Below are 24,484 nucleotides of genomic sequence, written 5' to 3' on the forward strand. Positions count from 1 at the left end.
CCGAGTCCAATAAAAGAAGCTCTGAGATATAACATCTGGTACAAAAATAATAAAACTCGTGCTTGCCACACTGTATTTGAATTTACTCCATATTTAAATTGGAATTCTGCTACTTTGACAGTTCCACTGAAATGTAGCTGAAGCTAAATGAGTCCAACTTAGCAACAGTGACAGTATCAGTTTTAATTCTAAGACAAGTTTTTGCGTTGAGTCATTGGTTACATTGCTTATATCCAGCAGTTATTATGATTTACTTCACAGAGGTAGTTTTTTTTGTTGATGGTGAAAAACTGTATATAAAAGGGGGGACAAAATCATTTGCACTGCACCACTTCTGGTACTATGTCAACTGTCCTGGGACAAGCAAAGCTTTGGACTGGTTCCTATGTAGCCCGTGGGCAGAAAGCAAATCATCAAGCCTTCTTTTTGCTTCCAAACTGGTGACCTCTGCTACTTAGAGAGGCAAACAGATCAGGTCCAAGGGAATGTCCTCCAAGTCACACACCATCCTAATATGGCACTATATCAGTTGGTCGCCCACTGCCACTGGGTCAAATTCCTTAAAATCCCCTTCCTTCATAGAAATGTTGGTATACCTACACTACATGGAGTGCAGTGGTCAAAGGTTTTAGATCACCATCACTTTCGCAAAATGCTGGCCTAACAACCGAAGGATGAACTAAAATGAATGATTAGAATTAATGCAAATTCTGTGGAAGGCTGTAGCAAGTGGGGCTATACAAGTGAACTTCATTTCCACAACCCCTTTCTTTAATAAGCATTCAACTGCCTAAGTCCTAAAATAAATTATGAATAAACTGTGCTTTACGAATAAAACTCTATCCTATAATGGGTACATAAATGCATTCCATTAATCGTTATTGACAACCATTAGAATTCCTGATTCTCAGCACAACATTTGCTCACGAGATAGTCATGCATTTATCAGGATTTTGCAGTTTCACACTTGCTGTTCAGTCCTTGATGGAAATCATTCAACATCATCTCTGTAAATGTCCTGCTGTCATGCTGAAGGCACCAGGCTATAGATATTTAGAATTGAGTGCACCATGACAGCAGATACATTTTAATGAGCTTGCAGGTTGATTAAGTGGAACTGCAACAAGGTTTCAGGTGTTATTTACAAGGTCTAGCAAGATGTGCAAACTCAGCAACCTTGGACAAAGGAGGAAATTTGTTAAAAGGGAAATTGGATTCAATCTGGAACCTGCATGGCTTGGACTGGGATGAGGCCAAACTACTGAAGTTAACCATTGCTGCTTCCACCATTAAAACGATTTGTCCAGAAAATTGTGGGTGGGACATCCCACCATCAATTAGAACTTTTTTCCTCTCTCTGAAAATCATTTTATTGTGCTCTGTCATTTGTTAAGAGTGTGAACTGGTGCTGGTCATGGTAAGGACAACTGAGATCTGAAATCTTGGTGAACATTGGGTCCAAATGTCAATTTTCTTAGCCAATGATGTTTAAAGAAAAGGAAACAAAACAAGAAAGTAACAGAGCAGGAAATAAGGTAAATTGTTGTCAAAGAGATTGAACAGTTTAGGCCGATACTCTCTGGAATTCAGAAGAATGAGGGGAGATCAAATTGATGTATTTGAGATGGTTAAAGGTGTGGGTAAAACAGATGTATAGCGGATGCTTTCTCTTGTACGCATTCTAAGACAAGAGTCAAAGTCTTAGGATAAGGCGTAGCAAATTTAAAGCAGAGTTGAGGAGAAACTACTTCTCCCAAAGCGTTGTTAATCTGTGGAATTTGCTATCTCAAAATGCAGTGGATACTGAGACACTGAGTACATTTAAGGAGGGGTTATTCAGGTTTTTAATTGGTAATGGGTTGAAGGGATGTGGAGAGAAGGCAGGAAAATGGGGGTTAGAAGTATATCAGCCATGATCGAATGGCGCAGCAGACTCGATAGGTCAAATGGCCTAATTCTGTTTCTATATCCTATGTAATTATGGAATTGGTTACAGAGAAAGAGTAACTTGAGGCCACAAGATATTGGAACAAAAGATAACAAAAGTCAAACTGGATTAAAAATTTTTAAAACTTAAAAAGTTTATATTACACCTGCTATTTTAAATTGTTCTCTCTTTGTCCCACCAAGTGTCAGTGGTCAGGACATAAGTTACATCATGAATTGGTTCCTTATATGAAGTATCCATTCAAAACTAACTGAAAAAGATTTATGATACAACTCCAGCAAGTTAGGAAACTCAGGAATGATGATGACATATACTCCATTTTTGTGAGCCCAATGTTTTGAATTGCGAAGTGATCCACAGTGTTTCACAACTCTTGCTCTAGCTCTTCCTCAGCTCAAACTGCAGGGGTTTTTCTAGCCATTGAGAATGGCAGGCATCATGAACTCTCAGCAGTTTTTCAGCGGTTTCTAGATGGGTTGGGTCTGCTTGTTTCAAACAGCAGCTGAAGAAATTTGACCCAGATTTCTGGAATCGTGTGCAGTACTGGCCTCCCTCCTATCGGAAGGATGTTGTAAAACCTGAAAGGGTTCAGAAAATATTTACAAGAACGTTGTCAGGTTTGGAGGATGCGAGCTACAGGGAGAGGCCGAATTGGCAGGGGCTATTTTCCCTGGAGTGTCGGAAGCTGAGGGGTGACCTAATAGAGGTATTTTCCTTTGGGTGGGGAAGTCTGTAACTAGACAGCAGAGATTTAGGGCGAGAGGGGAAAAGGTTAAAAGACACCTAAGGGGAATGAGCTGCCAGAGAAAGTGGTGGAGGCTGCAACAATTACAACATTTAAAAGGCGTCTGGATGGGTATATGAATATGAAGGATTGAGGAATAAAGGCCAAGTGCTGGCAAATGGGATTATATTAGGTTAGGATATCTGGCTGGCTTGGAGAACTTGGACCAAAAGGTCTGTTTCCGGGCTATACATCCCTATGACAATGACTTTATAATTGCTTCCCAATTACTGCAATTCATGACACCTGTGGTGTTCTCAAATGTACTTGCAGTCTGTCCTTGGTTGCCTTAGTATACATAACTTCCATGGACGATTAAGAATACACTCACCAAAAACTGCCAGACAATGGGAGGTTGACAGCTCTCCATTGTCATCAGCACTGAGAATGGTGGCTAATGCATCCACCCACTGGAGGCTTGGCATTTAATAGGGGCCCAGATCATACTGAGGACAGGATTCTGGCCACAGGGAGGGGGTTGGTGGCATGGGGACGAGGAAGTCAAGAGCTGGAGAAAAAGATAAATGGCTTTCAGCAAGCTTGATGCCAGATCACTTGACCAGAAAATGAATGCCTTCAAATCAGAAGTATCCACACCCACACTCCTAACCCAGTTGTAATAGGCTGGAGTTGGGAATGTGCTCGAGTCCCCTCCCTGCACTCTCCTGACTAATTAATTGCTGTCCATCTCCAAAATCTTTTTGGACTGTGAGGTAATTTAGCTCCACTCAAATAGATTGTGTTTGTGTGCAGTTTTGCCCTTCATATCTGAGGAAGAATATTCTGGCTGGTTGGGGAGTACAGCAAAGGATTCCTCAACTAGTTTTTGGGATGGCAGGACTAGCGCATCAAGACAGATTGGATCAATTAGGGCTATATTCATTGTAGTTTAGAAAATTATGGGGGGTATCTCATAAAAACCTACAAAATTTGAACAGGACGAGGCAAAGTAAATGGAGGAGGATGCTCCCAGTGAGTGACTGGGAATCCAGAACTTGGGGTCATAGATGAAAGATAAGGGTTCGGCCACTTAGGACTGAGATGAGAAGAAATTGCTTCACTCAAGAGAGTTACATTGTAGTCTCTTGTGAGGTATCAGGTTCAACTTAAGAGCAAGTGCACATTTCTGTTCGGTATATGGTCTTCGCACCTGAATAGGTCTTGCAACTGAGAACCATTGGTACACACACTGGTTAGCTCCTCCCAAGAAGAGTCCTTTGTAACCCAATGTAACCATATTTCATAAAGACAATTAACCCTTTCAGGTCTCAACTGACTGATATAACAGCTGAAATGTAAGAACAGCATGCTGTTGTTTTTCAAATTAAGGACCACAGTCAACAGCATCAAACAGGAAGTATCGCAATTTACTGCATCAGTCCAGCAGAATATTAATCAAACCGTAGAAATGTCTTTAAAGTTAAACCTAATCCTGTCTGAAAGAGGTCTTCCACACTTGATCCTTTTTTCGCATGTTCAAGTCATATTAATAAGGAGCAGTTTCATCTCCTGGAAAAAGTGCCAATAAATCAGTTGTACAGGGCATGACTGAGCTTTTTTTTAATCCATCAGCAAGAGATTAAACAATGCTGATCTGTCATTGTTTCTGAGAGTCAATATACAGAAATGAGACTATTTGGTTGCATGAAGAATGCCTTTTCACTTGCTTGTAGTTTACAAAAGGCCAAGCATGAAATTGGTATTGCTAAGCAATTTAGGATTTATTGATATGAAATTCATCCAGACCATTCACTGTGTGTGCAGAAAAATGATTGAATAATTCAAAACAGCACTTGTATCAATACAGTAAATATCATTTTGCGTAAGGATGACAGTTTGGCAATGCAGCTTGTTATGAGGTAGGGCTATACTATATAAAGAGCTATTAGTGTTAATTGAATGCAGGCAATTTGCACTGAATATACCGTTCAAAGAAATGTCAGAGAAGCTTTGGAAAATTGCATCATAACCTCATCTCTGGCATGAGACTTCACTTCACAGGATGTCCTGTTGCTTGACACTCTGGTTCCAATCAAAGGCTAAAGACAACTTCAAAAATCTAAAATTGATTTAAAAAGTATAATTTGAAGTATCACATCTTGACAGCTTTTGCCTGCGAGAAATAAAAACAAAACCATGTAAAATTTGGGTCAATGGAGGCTGTGCTTTAGGATCACAAGATGTAGAAGTAGTAGTAGTAGGCCATTCAGCCCATCAAGCCTGCTCTGCCATTCAGTGAGATCATGGCTGCTCTGATAACCCTCAGGTCCACTTCCAAACATTCCCCCAGAATCCCTGATTCCTTTACTAATTAAAAATCTGTCTATATCAGCCTTGAATTTATGCAATGAATTTGTGCCTCTTCATCCTCCCGTGATAACGAATTGCACAGATTCACTGCCAACTGAGAGAAGAAATTCCTCATCTTTGTCTTAAATGGGTAATCCCTTACTCTGAGACTATTTCCAAGCCTGATAGACATATCATACATATCTGGCCTCTGTTCTAAATTACAGCAGAGGCAGATGTATAATTGCTCACAATCACATCTTCAAATCACTATCAGAGATGACAACTTTGACTTTTTTGTAAAAAGAGAAACATCAGAGATTTTCTCAGAATGAGTTGTGGTGTAGAATTATGAAAAGGGCACCTTTCATATTTTAAGGCAGAGTCTCCTTAATTCAGGGTTGAATAGATGGTTTGGTAGCTTATAAAATGTGAACCGATCCATTACTTTTCACTACAATATTAATTAAGCAGTCACACAAACACCCTCAAACGCTCTGTCCCATGAATTGACTAGGGTACAATGAAATTCATAAATTCAATGAAAGCATAGTTTGTTTGAAATACAGTATGAGACAATGGTGGAGATGGGGTGTGATGAGAAATGCATTAACACAGAAAAGTAAAACATTCTGTGAGGGAATTTGTCTTGTTAGTTGAATGGGAATAGACACTAATGTATTGAAAATAAATATATTAATTGGTTTGGTTCAGAATCTGGTATGGTAAATATGGTTGGGTTGGAAGGTCGAAATGGAAACAGGTGAGGTTTGGACAGAGAATGTTACAAATAAATAAAGGGGTGCTGTATTAGAACAGATGCAGTTGGTGACTTCGATTCAACAGAGATTGATTGTGAAATCTATAAGAAGTGTAAGACAATTGAGAGCCTTATCTGAATTGCAATATTAGCTTGTCGCACAGAACAGTCAGTCAAGGAATCAAGAGTGAACAGGATGCTCTTGACCATAATACTAATAAAACACCCAGGAGTTTGTTAAAAAAAAAGACAGAATGGGAACAATCGTGACATTTTAGTGGAGTTAAATGTTAGGCTCATGTTGGGAAAGAGACTGAGCAAAGTAGGAACATTCAATTTTAGCATTGCAGATTTTGAGATTGCAAGTGACGTGCAACACTGCTTGAGGTATGGAAACTCATTAGTTCTCTGCCTATATGTCTCTGACTCTCTGAGAGTTTCTGAAATCATTTCTGCAAACAATTTTTGTACCCAATTCTTTTATCTATTGATGTAGCTTAGCTCAAATTGTGCCTGTTAACATACTTTGGGGATATTCTTACTGCATAACAGGTGATTTAAAAGACAGGGTTGTGATTGTGATATGACACACAAGAAATAGAACTAGTATCTAACATAGGGAAGATATTAATAAGGGACAGTACTGTCCTGAGGTTCTAAGGTACAACGAAGGCCATGCAGGGAATGAGTACACAAGTCTTGAAGTTGAAAGTTGAGATTCACATACACCATTGGGGGACCAAGAGAAAGTAAGAACAAGGTTAATTTGGTTAATAACCTGGCCAAAGTGAAAGTAAAAAATGAAAACAAAAAGGAAAAAGAAATGTCACATACTTTTTATTTTCCCAGCAACATTACTAAAATGGGTATGGTCATTCAAAACACAAAGGGGTGGTTATATCATGTAACAAAGGAGTCATTTGGAACAGAAGCTGCATTTGAATGGCTGGAGGAGCTACAAAAAGAAATAGATTTTTAGATGAGATCAGTAGGCGAAAGAATTTAGAGGAAATTAATTTGAGTACGATGAGGACTGGTACCTGGGGATTGGAAATCAACCAACAGAACTGCATTTTTTCATAAAGAGTTACACTTGTGCCTCAAGAAGTGACAGACCTTATATCTTACATTGGTAAAGAGCTAGAAGCTATCCTGGAAGAGCAGATTAAGAAACAGAGGTTGGTGTGGTGCAGTAAGAGGGGTCAGCATGAATTTATGGAGACAAGTCTGACCTGACAAGCTTACTAAGATTCTTCAAATAAGTAACAGGCTTTCTGTCAATAAAAAGTCTGTGGGTGTAATGTATTTAGAATTCAGCAACGCTTTCTATACCACATGACACTTGTGATTAGTTCACAAGGTGGACAGGCACTGAATAACTGTCGCAATGTCTTAAACTCAACTGCTAAAGAACTCATTCAAATGGAGTGTTCAATTCTTTTTCTTCATTCTCACAGGGACCATGTTTAGCTATATTGAGCGAAAACAGACTTTCACATCACCAAATTGTCAGTCCTCCGATGTGAAATTTAGCACTATCGTGGTGCTTGTGAGAAAATGGTTGAAATGTAAAAAATGTTGGGGAGACTGCTTTTGGCCACCATACTTCATCCCTGACAGTACGAGCACGGTCATACAAGTGTGTCACGTCTGCACCAGAATCGTGCAAAAGGGAAGCCACCATCAAACAGCTGCGAACTTCTGATCTGCCATTTCAGACAGCACGGGCCCATTTTTTTTTCTTTTCTTCTGCATATCCATAAGTGTTACTGCACACAACTGAATTTTTTTCCCACTTCCAAATAACCGTGGCACTTTTCACCTATTATCCACAACCACTAAATCATTTGTGTCTCCAGTATATTATAGGTTCTGGTAATGCCCTTTCTCAATCACTTGATGTTGAACATAGGTTTAGTTATCTGTACCCTCCCCTTCCTCAATGATTCTCTTACTGCTTTACCACCACTACAACAATCCCACACACCCAGCATTATATACAGGGTTTACCATTGAACATTCAAGTGAGAGCTGTTGACTAACCTTTTGCTGTTGAATATTAGCGAAAGGACAGTGTTCAGTGTTCCTGGAGGGTGCAGTCAACAGGCTATGTGTCTCTCCAAGACCCACATGTTCAGAGGGACATGTAATCTACAAAGATTACTAACCCATTAATGTCAAGCTGCTGTGTGACCAAAAATATTCTCTTGACAAAAGGCTGTAATCCTGACAGTAGCCAAGATGTATTCATCCTGCACCAGTTTGGGCATACCTGTTGTATTTGATTCACTGGAGAAAAACAGAAGCTGGCTTTAGGATGATAGAGGTCACTATACCAAACCAATATTGACAATTCATCAAGAATGAGTGCCATACAGCCCCCTGGAAAATCATGACTCAAATGATCAATGTCATGAATAATGGTTTCAGCACTCAGATCAAAAAGAAGAAATCCCCCAGTATTCACCAAACAGTGTATCCAAGTTTGTGGTGGTCTACTGAATTCTCAGCAACTTTGCTTTCATGACAGTGCAGCCCTTGCCATTGAGCTTTTGGAAGCTACCTCATGAAGAAAGATTAAGAAGAGTATTCAAGGAAGCTTCTGGGACCACTTTAATCTGGACAAGTTGCCCACAAACGAATACAGGTTCCCCTGCTACTTTGTTGCCACATTCCTCTATAATTTCTCAACCTTCAATCTGTTTGTTTGTCCCATTAAAGAACCATCTATGTCAAGAAACACAGAGCTTTAGCTAATGAAATAAAAGCCACTAAAAGAATTTCAATAATTTTATTCAATGATATTTCTCCTCATGCAGAAAAAAAACTGTACTTTCCAAACTCTTGTGCCTTTTCCTTTCCCAATTTACTTGTGCCTCTCTTACACGTCTTCACAAGATAAACAAAATTTGTTCAGAAAAGTATTAAGTCATTTACACTTTGAGTCTTATGATTGAGTCAGTCATTGTGTAATGAAGATGGAAGAAAACCTCATAGCCAGTGACTGCTCAGTAAGATCAAAAAGGTAAAAACAATGACTGCAGATGCTGGAAACCAGATTCTGGATTAGTGGTGCTGGAAGAGCACAGCAGTTCAGGCAGCATCCAAGGCGATTCAAAATCGACGTTTCAGGCAAAAGCCCTTCATCAGGAATAAAGGCAGTGAGCCTGAAGCCTCCCCCACTCCAACCTCTCACCCTCACAACGCACAGCCCTCCAATCCCTCTGCTCCAATCCCAACCTCACCATCAAACCAGGATGGGATTGGAGCAGAGGGATTGGAGGGCTGCGCGTTGTGAGGGTGAGAGGATAAAGGGGGCAGAGTGGTAGTCTGGCGCATTGACCTCTACACCGCTGAAGCCAAATGCCAACTCAAGGACACCTCTTCCTACTGCCCCCTCGACCATGACCCTACCCCCATCACCAAACCATCATCTCCCAGACCATACCGAACCTCATCACCTCAGGAGATCTCCCACCCACAGCTTCCAACCTCATAGTCCGGGAACCCCGCACTGCCCGGTTCTACCTCCTTCCCAAGATCCACAAGCCTGACCACCCTGGCGGACCCATTGTCTCAGCATGCTCCTGCCCCACTGAACTCAACTCTACCTACCTCGACACTGTCCTATCCCCCCTAGTCCAGGAACTCCCCACATACGTTCAAGACACCACCCACGCTCTCTACCTTCTCCAAGACTTCCGTTTCCCCGGCCCCCAACAACTCATCTTCGTTTGGCCGAACTGGTCCTCACCCTTGACAATTTCTCCTTTGAATCCTCCCACTTCCTCCAGACCAAAAGGGTAGCCATGGGCACACGTATGGGCCCCAGCTATGGCTGTCTCTTTGTTGGCTACGTAGAGCAGTTGATCTTCTGTAATTACACCGGCACCACTCCCCACCTCTTCCTCCGCTACATTGATGACTGCATTGGCGCCACCTCGTGCTCCCACGAGGAGGTTGAGCAATTCATCAACTTCACCAACACATTCCACCCTGACCTTAAATTTACCTGGAACATCTCTGACACCTCCCTCCCCTTCCTGGACCTCTCCATCTCCATTAATGACGACCGATTAGACACTGACATTTTTTTACAAACCCACCGACTCCCACAGCTACCTGGATTACACCTCTTCCCACCCTACCTCTTGCAAAAATGCCATCCTATATTCCCAATTCCTCCACCTCCGCCGTATCTGCTCCCAGGAGGATCAGTTCCACCACAGAACACACCAGATGGCTTCCTTCTTTAGAGACCGCAATTTCCCTTCCCACGTGGTTAAAGATGCCCTCCAACGCATCTCGTCCACATCCCGCACCTCCGCCCTCAGACCCCACCCCTCCAACTGTAACAAGGACAGAACGCCCCTGACGCTCACCTTCCACCCTATCAACATTCGCATAAACCAAATCATCCACCGACATTTCCGCCACCTCCAAACAGATCCCACCACCAGGGATATATTTCCCTCCCCACCCCTTTCCGCCTTCCGCAAAGACCGTTCCCTCCGTGACTACCTGGTCAGGTCCACGCCCCCCTACAACCCACCCTCCCATCCTGGAACTTTCCCCTGCCACCACAGGAACTGTAAAACCTGTGCCCACACCTCCTCCCTCACCTCTATCCAAGGCCCTAAAGGAGCCTTCCACATCCAAAGTTTTACTTGCACATCCCCTAATATCATTTATTGTATCCGTTGCTCACGATGCGGTCTCCTCTACATTGGGGAGACTGTACGCCTCCTAGCAGAGCGCTTTAGGGAACATCTCCGGGACACCTGCACCAATCAACCACAACGCCCCGTGGCCCAACATTTCAACTCCCCCTCCCACTGTGCTGAGGACATGGAGGTCCTGGGCCTCCTTCACCGCCGCTCCCTCACCACCAGACGCCTGGAGGAAGAACGCCTCATTTTCCGCCTCGGAACACTTCAACCCCAGGGCATCAATGTGGACTTCACCTGTTTCCTCATTTCCTCTTCCTCCACCTCACCCTAGTTCCAAACTTCCAGCTCAGCACTGTCCCCATGACTTGTCCAGACTTGACCTACCTGCCTATCTCCTTTTCCACCTATCCACTCCACCCTCCCCTCCCTGACCTATCACCTTCATCCCCTCCCCCACTCACCCATTGTATTCTATGCTACTTTCTCCCCACCCCCACCCTCCTCTAGCTTATCTCTCCACACATCAGGCTCACTGCCTTTATTCCTGATGAAGGGCTTTTGCCCAAAACGTCGATTTTGAATCTCCTTGGATGCTGCCTGAACTGCTGTGCTCTTCCAGCACCACTAATCCAGCAAGATCAAAACGTGAGTGTGACCATTTTCATTTCCAAGCTGACAATCTAACAAAAATAGAAAGTGCTGGAGAAACTCAGTATGTCTGGCACCATCTGTGGAGACTGAAACAGTGTTAATGTTTTCAGACCAGTGACTCTTCACAACTGGAACTAGGTCTGAAGAAGTTTTCAGATTTTGTTTCAGATTTTCAGCATCCACAGTTCTTTGTTTTATGAAAGTCTAGCAACGTTGTCAAGACATACATGAGAGGTAATGGTAACAACTGAATACACTCATTCAACCAATCAATAATATTTAAGGCATGTGCAATTCTGGTCTTCTTGCTATTGAAAAAAACTTGAAAGGGTTCAGAAATGATTTACAAGGATCTTTCTGGGATTGGAGAGTTCAAGCGACAGGGAGAGGCTGAATAGACTGGAACTATTTTCTCTGGACCGTCGGATGCTGAGGGGTGACCTTATAGAGGTTTATAAACTTCTCAATCATCTCGTGCACCAACTCTACAGCAGGCACCACAACCTTGAAATTCAGATGGAGTCCACACTCACAGCCCGCACACAGGATACATCAGTACAATTACGTGACATTGCCAAACAGCCAAGGCGACAAAACTCCACCACGGACATGCACGCCAAGAGCAAAAAACTGGGGAAGCTTGGCATTCTTACCAGTAATAGCAAAGCCCACTCTGGAACCACAGTAGACAACATTATCACTGCGGGGAAGTCTATTGTCAACTTATCGGACCACACTCTTCGACTGGAAGAGATTGAAGTCCTGAGTAGGGGTCTCAACTTCTGCCCCACCACCAAAATGGACCCGTTGGTTCTGACAGCAGACACAGAGGAGTTCATCAGACGAATGAGACTCCGGGAATTCTTTCAAGGTGCCGGCAGTGATCCCACTGAGCCCACTGATGACCTGGAACAGTCATCACAGGGATCTGGAGAGGAGCGACCAAAGAAGGTATCAACACGGACCCCACCGGAGGGCCGCATACCTGGGCTTGACATGTATGCTCAAACTGTCAGGAAATATACAAAAGCCAGATTCATCAGCCGTACCCAGAAGGTAGAGCAAAACATCACCCGTTCACAACGCAATGCCATCCAGGCTCTCAAAACCAATCACAACATTGTCATCAAACCAGCAGATAAAGGAGGAGCCATTGTCATTCAGAATAGAACAGATTACTGCAAGGAAGTGTACCGACAACTGAACAACCAGGAACACTACAGGCAACTACCAGCTGATCCGACCAAAGAACACACCCGAGAATTAAACACACTGATCAGAACCTTGGATCCAGTCCTTCAGAGCTCCCTACGTGCCCTCATCCCACGTACCTCTCGTGTAGGCGACTTCTACTACCTTCCAAAGGTACACAAAGTGAACACACCGGGACGTCCCATCGTGTCGGGCAATGGGACGCTATGTGAGAATCTCTCTGGCTATGTGGAAGGCATCTTGAAACCTATTGTACAGGGGATCTCCAGCTTCTGTCGCGACACTATGGATTTCTTACAGAAACTCAGCAACCATGGACCAGTCGAACTGGGAACATTCCTCGCCACAATGGACGTTTCCACACTCTACACCAGCATCCCCCACAATGATGGCATCGCAGCAACAGCCTCAGTACTCAACACCAACAACTGCCAGTCTCCAAACACCATCCTACAACTCATCCGCTTTATCCTCAATCATAACGTCTTCACCTTTGACAACCAATTCTTCATCCAGACACACGGAACAGCCATGGGGACCAAATTTGCACCCCAATATGCCAACGTTTTTATGCACGGGTTCGAACAAGATTTCTTCTCTATGCAGGATCTCCAACCGACATTGTACACCAGGTACATTGATGACATTTTCTTCCTCTGGATCCATGGCGAGGAGTCACTGATAAAACTACACAGTGACATCAACAAGTTTCATCCCACCATCAAACTCACCATGGACTACTCTTGACTATCTGTCTCATTCTTGGACACGTGTGTCTCCATCAAGGACGGACACCTCAGCACGACACTCTACCGCAAACCCACAGACAACCTCACAATGCTACACTTCTCCAGCTTCTACCCAAAACATATTAAAACAGCCATTTCCTATGGACAAGCCCTACGCATACACCGGATCTGCTCAGATGAGGAGGAACGTGACGTACACCTGGAAGTACTCAAGGATGCCCTCACAAGAACGGGGTACGATGCTCAACTCATCGACCGCCAGTTCCGACGTGCCACAGCAAGGAACCGTAATGACCTCCTCAGGAGACAGACACGTGCTGCAACTGACAGGGTACCCTTCGTTTTTCAGTACTTCCCAGGGGCTGAAAAATTACGCCATGTTCTTCGTGACCTGCAACACATTATCAATGAGGATGAGCACTTCACCAAGACCTTCCCCACACCTCCAGTACTTGTCTTTAAACAACCGCCAAACCTCAAACAGATCATTGTTTGTAGCAAACTGCCCGGCTCTCAGGACAACTCCATACAACCCTGTCACTGTGGACGCTGAAAGACGTGTCAGATTATGGACATAGATACCACCATTACGCGTGGGGGCACCTCCCACCTTGTACATGGCAGGTACTCATGTGACTCAGCCAACGTTGTCTATCTTATACGTTGCAGGCAAGGATGCCTGGAGGTATGGTACATTGGGGAAACCGAGCAAAGGCTACGACAACGGATGAATGGGCACTGCACAACAATCAACAGACAGGAGGGTTCCCTCCCAGTTGGGGAACACTTTAGTGGTCCAGGACATTCAGCCTCGGACCTTCGGGTGACCATCTTCCAAGGTGGACTTCAGGACAGGCAGCAAAGGAAAATGGCCGAGAAGAGGCTGATAGCTAAGTTCGGTAGCCATAGGGAGGGCCTCAACCGGGACCTTGGGTTCATGTCACATTACAGGTGATCACCATTGCACTACACACACACACACTGATATTCCTACACACACACACTCTCACATACACACGGACACAGGTACACACAGACGCGCGTACACACCCTTATAGACACACACACTCCCACACATGCACCCCCTCACAAACTTAAGACACTCTGCACTCACTACACACACACACACACACACATTCTCACACTCACAACCCCCACCCCAGACAGACACACACACACACACACACAGACAAAGACCCACATGCACACATATACTTTGTGTGGTGAATTTTTTTGTACTTGCAGTTACATTGCACTTTATGAATTTATGTAAAACTCTGTTATCTCACTTTCTAGATTGAAATCAATCTAAACATCAGGTCATAGACAGAGAACACAGGGGGCTAACACCTTCAACATATTGTCTAGCTATCACCATTGTTAACAGCTAACCCGAGAATGCAACTTTAAAAAAAGGGTTTTGTGATTTACACATGAAAGAAGTGAAACTATCACTGTATTCTAACAGATGAACGGCTTAACAGACAATCAATTCTTCAATGTATAGTTTCAGTTACATCACACTGCAAATTTTTGCTATAAATTCTGTGTTACGATTGAGCCCTCCACAATCACCTGATGAAGGAGCGTCGCTTCGAAAGCTAGTGTGCTTCCAATTAAACCTGTTGGACTATAACCTGGTGTTGTGTGATTCTTAACTTTGTACACCCCAGTCCAACACCGGTATCTCCGAATCATGTATAAAATCATGAGGGACGTGGATAGGGTGAATTGACAAAGTCTTTGCCCCTGGGTGGGGAGTCCATAACAGCAGGCATAGGTCTGCGGAGAGAGGGGAAAGATTTAAAAGGACCTAAGGAGCAACCTTTTCACATAGAGGGCGAGCTGCCAGAGGATGTGTGGAGGCTGATACAATTGCAACATTTAAATGGCATTTGGACGGTATATAAAGAGGAAGGGTTTAGAGAGTTATGGGCCAAGTGCTGGCAAATGGGACTAGAATAATTGAGGATATCTGGTTGGCATGGACAAGTTGGTCTGAAGAGTCAGCGGTTCCATGCTATACATCTCTGTATTTCTATATTTCTGATATTTTGCACTGCAATTGTTTGCTACTGTGAAATGCAGCTTGCTAGGATTTTTATTAATTAATTTCCTGAACTGAGAGTCTATAGTTTATATGTTTCTTTTGTTCAATTAATCTGAACTTGAATTCTTGTTTACATCATATGCAGTATGAGATGGTTGACAGGTATTACTATAATTGAATGCTTTGTCAACATGATCTTAGGGTCACCAATGACCAGAAAATTAACGGAACCTGTCCCATTTATACTGTTGTTACAAGAAAAAAGCCATAACTTGTGTGCTCTAAGGCAAGTAATTCACCTCTGAGTTCCTAAGAGTCTTTGCACCAACTATAAGGCACATTTTACGAGTGTGATAAAATACTCTCTACTTGTCAGGATGAATACAGTTGAAACAGGATTTAAAGTTGAAAACCATCAAAACGCAGCCTGCATAATCAGCATCATATCTACCAACTTGAACAACTCCTCCCTCCACCATGAGTGCACATTGGCAGCACTGTGCACCATATATCAGATGCACCACAAGTATATTGCCAGTGCTCCTTCGATAACACTGTACAAACACATTAGCTCAGCTAACTAGAAGGAAAAGGGCATAGGAGTAGCACCACTTCCAAGTCTCACACTATTCTATTTGGAACTGAATCACTCTTCCTTCACTGTCAGTAGGTCAGATGTCTGCAACTCCTTACCAAACTGCACTGCAGAATACTGACACTACATGGAGTGATCTCAGAAAGCGTATCCTGAACTCATCATATTTTAGCCTTTCATTCCACGTTCGTTTTCGTTTCCTTTTTAGTTTCATCAGATTTGCCATGAAGCAAACAAATAAGCAGGATTAAACCATTCAGCCCCTCAAGCTGTCTCTGCCATTAAAAAGGATCATGGCTGATCAGTTCACATTTTAAATTCCATGTACCCATTTAGCCCCTTCTTTTCACATGAGGAAATGTCCTTTCCACATCCACCATATCATGACTATTCAGTATCTTACACACTTTAATTAAATCACCCTTCCCTGGTTATTTTTTAAAGCAATCTAAATCCCTTGGTTTGCATTTTTCTAACTTTCCATGGTGATCAATAGACTGAGCCAGATATAAAGACATATGGCACTGAAAAAAGTCCCTTCAGTTCTTCAGAGATCTAGTAATTCTTTTTGTAATGGGCCTTTACATACTTGTATAAAAACCTATAAAAGGAGCAATTACTTAATATTCTGGGAAATGATCATTAACGTAATTTAATAGCCAAATCAGAATAGACTTTTTGATGAAAGTCAGTGTGTGTTCTGCAATGGAAAACTAAACCTATGTAAGAATGGTTCAATAGAAATGCTATTTAGACTACAGTATGATTAATATTTTAATTATACCAAATGCAATATTATATCCATTAAATGCTTCTCAGAGTTAATAGAGATTGTGTTATAATTGAAAACAGGCAGGTAGAAAAATGGATGCTTGGCAAGATAAAAGGCAAGGAGTAAAGAAGATCTGCATTTATATTGGGCTTTACAGGCAATGAAGCAACTTATGAAGTACTGTTGTCATGTAGGAAATGTGGCAGTAAATGACTAGATAATTTGTTTTTCTTTCAGTAATGTCTGTTTAAGGATAAATATTGGCCACGATACAGTGAATGTTTTCTCAACATTTAAATGTCAACCTGAAGAGGCAACCAGGGTCTTGGTTTAATGTTTAATCTTAGCGATGCTGCCTCTGACTGTGCAGTACAGTCCTGTATAGAGCTGGACTGTCAGCCAAGATCTTGTGCTGAAGTCTCTGTGAAGTTATTTTGTATTGAAAAATGTGTATGTTGGAAGTCTGGTTGTTCATGAAAATTAAGGTGTGTTAACATATAAATTAGGAATAGCAACAGCTCTTAAGTCACCAAGAGCCTGCTCTACTCTTGAATGGGACAACAAAGGTGTCGTGAAAAGATCACCAAATTAGTACTCCAAAGCAACAGGCAAATGCTCTCGGGACATGCACTTGAAACCCTTCACAACAGAAAATGAAACTGGAAATCAATAAAAATACTGGAATAAGAATGCAAGCTTAATGACAACAATGTAAACACAGTTAAAAGTTGCAGACACAAATATGGCTCACTCGTAACATTTGGGGAACGTAATCTGCTTTCTGATCTGGCCTGCAGATGACTCCTGACCCACTTGATTCAGTGACTCCCACATTCCATGAAAATTATAAAAAAAAGGAAAAACCATCAACACTTTCCCACTGAATTTTCATATCTTGCTTTTTTCATTCATGGGACATAGGCATCTCCAGCTGGGCCAACATTTATTATCCATCTATAGGTGCCCTTGAGAAGGTGGTGGTGAGCTGCCTTCTTGAACCACTGTAGTATATGAATTGCTTACTCATTTTTTTTCAAACTCCTTTCAAAATAAGACAAATATTCTATTCGTCTTCCAATAACTACCAGCATATTCATATCATGTTCTCAGTTTCCTGTACAGGACCATCAAATCCCTCTTAATACTAGCATTTATAAATTATGTTTTTCATTTCTTCCTGTAATGATGGATAATTTCATACTTTCCCACATAACAGGCCATCTGCCATGTTCTTTTTCCAAATCATCCAACTGATCATTCAACTGAACAAACTTCTTAATCTCATCAGCAAACTTTGATACATTATACTCAGTTCCCTGAATCATTGATATGATTGTAAAGTTCTGATCCTCGTGCCAGTTCATTAGCTATACCCTGCCAACATGAAAATGACCCATCTAGTCCATCTTTTTCTCAGTCAATACTCTTTATCCGCGAGTTTTGAGAAGACTTGTAGCTCAGGTTGAGGTTCTGGAAGTAGGTTTGCTCGCTGAACTGGAAGGTTCATTTTCAGTTGTTTCGTCACCATACTAGGTAACACCTTCAGACAGCCTTTGGATGAAGTATGGTGACGAAATGTCTGAAAATGAACCTTCTAGCTCAGTAAGCAAACCTACATCAGACACTCTTTATCCATACTGGTGTACTACACTCAATCTCAGGAGATTTAATTTTGTATTGCAAGCTCCTGTGTGACCTGTTATTGACCCGTTACTGAGTGCCTACTGGAAACTCAATGACACTGCATTCACTGGCTCCTCTTATCTACCCTACTAGTTACTGCATCCAAATCTCTATTACATTTGTCAAACTTTTCTCTTTTTACAAAACTGTGTTGACTTTGCTGAACTATTGATTTTCTAATTGCCCAATTATCAGGTTCTTAACAATAGATTCCAGTACTTGCCCTACTCCTAACTGGCAAATAGCTTCCTGTTTACTATTTGTTCTCGCATGAACAATGGCATGAAATTTGTACAGTAATGGTTCTAGAATTTAGGAAATTCTGGACAATCAAAACAAATTAATACCTCTTTTAAAATGACATGGGATATTAGTCTAACGATTATGTTAAGTCTCAAGATTTTCTTCAGTCCTTTTTAACACTAATATTAATTACAAACATTTGAATCCAGACACATTACTTTCTGGTCAATTTCACTGCAATTGATGCAGGAAGGTTATTTCAACTTTATCTTCCAAACTTGTGGCATCTTACTCTAAGAAGGACAAGGGCACCTGATGCATGAAAACGTGACCACCTGCAAGCTACATACCATTCTGACTTAGAATTAGGTCACTATTCTTTTAGTGTCACTGAGTCAAAGTCCAGGAATGCCTTTGCTTTGAGCAGTGTGTGTGACCCTACTACATAAACTGCAATAGTTCAAGTAGAAAGCAGCTCACCACAGCCTTCTGAAAGACAATTAGAAATGGGCAATAAATGCTGGCCAATTCTGCTATGCCCATATCCGTGGAATTGGTTTTAAAAATTCCAATCCTGCTTTGTTATCATGAAAAACTATGTAAAACTAGTATTTTTCTTTACAGTTGTTCCTTCAGCCAGAAAAAAATAAATACACTCACCTTCAATAAATAGTAGATATGTTGTAAAGATATTCTTAACAAGGGTACCTGGTGACTCTAAACTGTGAAGCATTCATGACAAAGAAACATGGCCATCTGTTAGATTCACAAACAGCGTCAATCCAAGACACTGGGAATGCAGCCACTTTGCCTACCACGTCTCCCTTAACTTGAATCAAAATTTCAGGTAATGGAATCCCAAACTTGACATCCACATTCATTAAAATCTTTGTTTGTGACATATGGCAGTGACAACTGAGTGGCTCATGTTCATCATCACATTTGAACAAAATTCTTATAACCTTTAAGAAGGATTTACATGTGCACTTGTGATGTCAAAGCATGCAAGGCTATGGGCCAAGTGTCAGAAAATAGGATTAAAGCAGCTAAGTGGTAAAGCCTGACCAATGTAGACATGATAGCCTGAAGGGTCTTTTCCTGAGCAGTAGGCCTGTATGACTCGATGGCACTCACGCTTGAAACATTTGTTATGAATCATGAGAATGGGTTTCCACAGAGGATGCCCAAGACCATCAATAACATCAGCAGAAAGTTTAATGGAAATCTTGAAAATAAATAGTGCAAGTGCCACTTAAGCCATTTTCCAAGAGGAGTGTGTGGCTCTTCAATAGAAGAACTCCAAGCTCAACTTTAATCCAAGGACTGCTTCCATTTTCTATCCACTATTCAAAACTGGCACTCAGCCGACCTTTTTAATTACTTCTGAAGTTATTTTATAATGATAAAATGACTATGTAGAGAGAATAATTCAATTTTCTGAAGAACAAATATTTGTTCTCATAGAATGTGATTACTCTGGAGCATTAGATAAATGCAGCTCTTGAGTGCTGCTTTAACAGAAGTGCTTTGCATGATATGTAGAAAACTGAAGATGGTAACAAAAATTGTAAATGTATTGACAATCAATATGTCTTAAAAGATGCATGAAATATAAAACTTTCCACAAACGTAGCTGTAAACTATGCTCTTAAATAAAACATCCAGATTGTTGTGCCTTAACGTTATACCCCTCAATCACCAGGGCCAAAACAGCTTACTATCTAGCATAGCCTGCTAACAAATTCACATGACTTAGCCACTGGTTCTCATCCAGAGAGAAGGCTGTGAAGGTCTTATCTATAAACACGTTGTGAGCCATCAGCAATGCTTCAAATGTTATCACTGTAAACCTTTCATATCCTCAGAGATTGGTGCAGACATTTCAGACATCATTTCAAAGGATATATGTCCAAAATGTTTCAACTGTTTCATTCGCTCACTAGAATTAAAACAGTACGGTTATTTGTTGAATATTTTTGCAAGTAGAATCTTTACTTCCATGATTATGCATAAATTGGTCTAAACACTTGATTTTGATTTTGTTTAATAAAGTATGGTATGACTGTTATGGGAGTGCATTCTCATGAATATCATTTTCCATCTTCTAGGCTCAAATTGTTCACACTTGCATAGAGAGTAATTATTGCTTTCAAAAACTGTTGACACAGCTTTAAATATTTTGTATTTTCTTGACATAATCCAGACTAGCAACATATTTTTGTCAAGGCAACTGAGGAATAAAGATAAGGAAAGTTTGTGATCAGTCTCCACTGCGTTGAGGTAGTTGATATATAAAAGAATTGCTTCTTAACCAAAAAAGAGTTGGTGCCATCTTCTCTTTATCATCACTATCAAAAGACTTCTGGAGATGGTTGTGTGTTTAGCTGTAAAGACTGCAACCAATTTGACATCAGGAATTGATCAATGGTGATGCAATGCTCTGCACTCATGATACAGTTTCATTGAGTTTGACAGATTGACCTTTAACAACAACCATCTTCTTTCATGTCAGGCATGACTCCAACCAGTGGGTAGTTTTCTCCGATTGTCATTGACTCCAATTTTGCTAAGGCTACTTAATGTCACAGGCAGTCACATGATTGCCTGTCAAGGACAGACAATCTCACATTATCTCTAGAACTCAGCACTTTTAATCCATGTTTGGAAGAAGGTTGCAATAATGTCAGGAAATGAGGGACTTTGGGGAAAGTTGAACTGAATGTCAGCCGTTTTCCAAACAGAGTCTGTGATTCTTCAGTGGAAGAACTCCAAGCTCAACTTTAACATGATGCCATGAGACTTCATGGGGTTTGGAGTCAATGTTGAAAGCTGCTAGGTCAACTCTGTCATGACTAAGCTGCACCTCTGATGACTCTGTCCCCCGTCACCCTCTATGTGCGCCTTTTACTACCGAGTTACAATTCATATGTTGGCAGAAGATTTTTAGGATCCCTGCAATTCCGTATTCATATTCTCTTTTTTTCTAGTGTTATTTGTTTCTCCATTTCAACTCTCAGACTAATGTAGTTAACATGGTTCTTACTGTAGAATCATGTAAACAATGTACTCAATGCAATCAGAGGGAGATGTCATGCAACACGGTCATATTAATACATAAATAAGAATCTACATCAGCAGTGATGTAAGACCACATAACTACAACAACAACTGGGAGAAAGCACTATTTAAAAGCCTCGTGTCAATCTTATCTTCTAGATAACGAGGTGGCAACGTCCTGTAAAAGGCAATGCTTTCAATAGTCTAGCCTCCTGTCATCTTGATCAATCTAAATCCAAAACACAACCAGGTGACAACCACAGATAGTGAAAATAAAATCATTTGAGGAATTCATCTGACATTCATTATGCATACTTGTTTTTGTTTCACTTTAACCTCAGTCTCCCCCATCATCTAACAATTACTTCTTTCAGCTGGCTTTTTTTTAAACTCAGGTTGTAAGGTATCTAGCCTGTACCCAAAAGTCCCCAGTATCACCAATCCATTGGTCTTCCACATTTATGTGATTTCTCTGCAGTTTTGTTTCTCTATTTATGTCTCCATATAGTGAAAGAAAGAGGTAGCAAGATTTTTCATCTCAACTCTAAGAAATGGCGGCATGGTGGCACAGTGGTTAGCACTGTTGCCTCACAGCGCCAGAGATCCGGGTTCAATTCCCGCCTCAGGCGACTGACTGTGTGGAGTTTGCACGTTCTCCCCGTGTCTGCGTGGGTTTCCTCCGGGTGGTCCGGTTTCCTCCCACAGTCCAAAGATGTGCAGGTTAGGTGAATTGGCCATGCTAAATTGCCCGTAGTGTTAGGTAAGGGGTAAATATAGGGGTAGGGGTGAGTTGCGCTTCGGCGGGGCGGTGTGGACTTGTTGGGCCGAAGGGCCTGTTTCCACACTGTAAATAATCTAATCTAATCTAAATGGAACCTGTTCTTTCTCCCACAAGGACACTCCTTATTTCCAACAGAGCAATATCCTCTCTGATCAACACTGTCTTCATACTTCCCTTTTGTCCTTCTTTATCTTTTCTAAATACTTTTATTTTTGTATAATAAATATTGAGTCCTCCTGATGGGTAGAGTTGATGTTAAAATAGTTGAAAATCAGAAGTTTTCATATTTAAAGAAAAAATACATTGATAGGGCCTCAATGTTTTCATTTTGCTCTGACTTTATACTGATTTACACTAATTTTATGTTTGTGCATATACTAATTCAACTGCATGTGAGTGAACTGGCTGCATGAATGGCTGCATTTTCATCATCTGTCTGTAACATAGTGGAATGTTCGAGGAAAATTATAAATCAAAAATGACACACAGCCACATAGGGCTGATCATTAAAAGCTTTGTGACAGAGCTAGATTTTAAGAAGTTTCTTGAATAGTTGTTTGGTAGTTGCTTTTACATTGATCATAATAATTCACAAGAATACCAAGATAAAAGGGAAAAGAAGCTTGGCATTGAATTGTCAGTTACCTTCTAACTGGTGCATTCGCTGTAGTAATGCTTCTCCTATCACAGCCCAGTTATGAACCAAACAGCATCTTATATGGTATAAATATTGGTTTTTCCTTACATTTCAACAAAATTGAAATAGGTCAATTTAGAAAAATAACAAGAATGATTGAGAAGATGGGGGAGAGGATTTCAAAGCTTCGGCCTAGGCTGCTAAAAGAATAGAAAACGTAGTAAAGCAACTCAAATCAGGGATGCTCTAAATTAGTGAAATAGAATAGTGCAATTATCACAGGGTCACCTGGGTGTACAGAACTTGTGCACTCCTGAAAAATAAGATACGCTGAAGTTCATCTTGCACTGATTAAGACAGAGGCAAAAATGTCAGAGTTTAAGGACAGAATGTCTTTAACAATTTTGAATGTACCAATAATTACCTTAACATCCAATTTAGTACAATTAGTCCGGGTTTATACTATGGCTGCTTACACTTGTTCAAAGCTATACAAATTCTTGTGCTCTGCAAGAATAAACAAAAATCTACTCATTGTGCCGCTTTGATAATTAAACAAAACACGCAGGCAATAGTGCCCTGGTGCACTTCACATCACAATGACTCGACCAGAGTCAACCTGTCAACCAATGAGCACTCCTGTCTCATGCAATCTAAATTGTTGCTCTTTTGGAAATTTGACATTCTGTCATTTGTCCTGTTGAATTCAGGATGAAAAGCTTTGATAGCTTTTCTCTTTATTCAGAAATACCACACAGCATTGTGAGGCTATAAGAAATTACAGGTGGTAGGAAGAGCATAGATCAGGTGATTGTAAACATGGATGAACATTACTCAGTGTAAGTTAAATATCGCCCCACAATGTTTTGGATTAGCTCAGGTTTATGGGAAGAGAACATGTAAGATGGGCAAGCAATGCTCTGGAATAGCAAGTCTGAAGATTATTTGGTTGGACCAAAGAATGAAATTCCATTCTACCAACCTTTGGGAAACGCCCTGAATAAAATATAATTGGCTGTGCAAACAATGTCAATGCACAGCAGTCTGAGACAGGAAACAGTAATAATGTATTGAAAAAGCAAAAAAAACAATTCTATTCCATTTAAGGGGAATACATTAAGTACATGAGGCAGAAAGGAATGATGTATTTTTGCGGTCAGGGGAAATAATTTGGCAAGAAGCATAAGCGAGCTAAAAGAAATCAGCATAAACTTGTAAAATTTTGGGTAAGACATGGAGAACAATATAAACTCACTAGAAAGTACAGAAATCAGTGAACAACTTTGCAAGAGAGAAATCAATGTTGCATCCAAAATCATTCAATAAATAATATGGCCCACTGACAAAAGGTTTACAGATTGCACTTTTATTCTATAGCATACCTGGAGAGCTGGGAGTTCATTCAGGCTGTTGAAATGATTACCCTAGCTGCATCAACGAATGCAGAATGAGATGGAATGGGTGGGGAAAAAAAACAAAAGGAACAAAAGAAAAGCAAAATGAGACACACAAAACATGGTAAAAAAAACACAAAAACTACAACTATATGATTAGTGAAACAAAAACAAATGTAATCTTTGTTTACGTCAAATGGAAAATGCGT

At 41.1% G+C, this 24,484-nt stretch overlaps 1 protein-coding gene across 3 annotated transcripts in view; it reads right to left on the reverse strand.

The window, feature by feature from the left end:
- Positions 1–24,484, reverse strand: part of ccser1 (coiled-coil serine-rich protein 1) — a 1,276,667-nt gene that overhangs the window by 144,953 nt on the left and 1,107,230 nt on the right. Inside the window, exon 10 of one of the 3 annotated variants that reach the window (XM_072583865.1) lies at positions 24,264–24,309. The exons of the other annotated variants lie outside the window; for them this stretch is intronic. Within the exon in view, the coding sequence (XP_072439966.1) occupies positions 24,301–24,309 (9 nt within the window). The 3' untranslated portion in view covers positions 24,264–24,300. The remainder of the gene's footprint in view (positions 1–24,263; positions 24,310–24,484) is intronic. 3 annotated transcript variants of the gene reach the window in all.

Source organism: Chiloscyllium punctatum, chromosome 14, assembly GCF_047496795.1.
Source record: "Chiloscyllium punctatum isolate Juve2018m chromosome 14, sChiPun1.3, whole genome shotgun sequence".
NCBI lineage: Eukaryota > Metazoa > Chordata > Chondrichthyes > Orectolobiformes > Hemiscylliidae > Chiloscyllium > Chiloscyllium punctatum.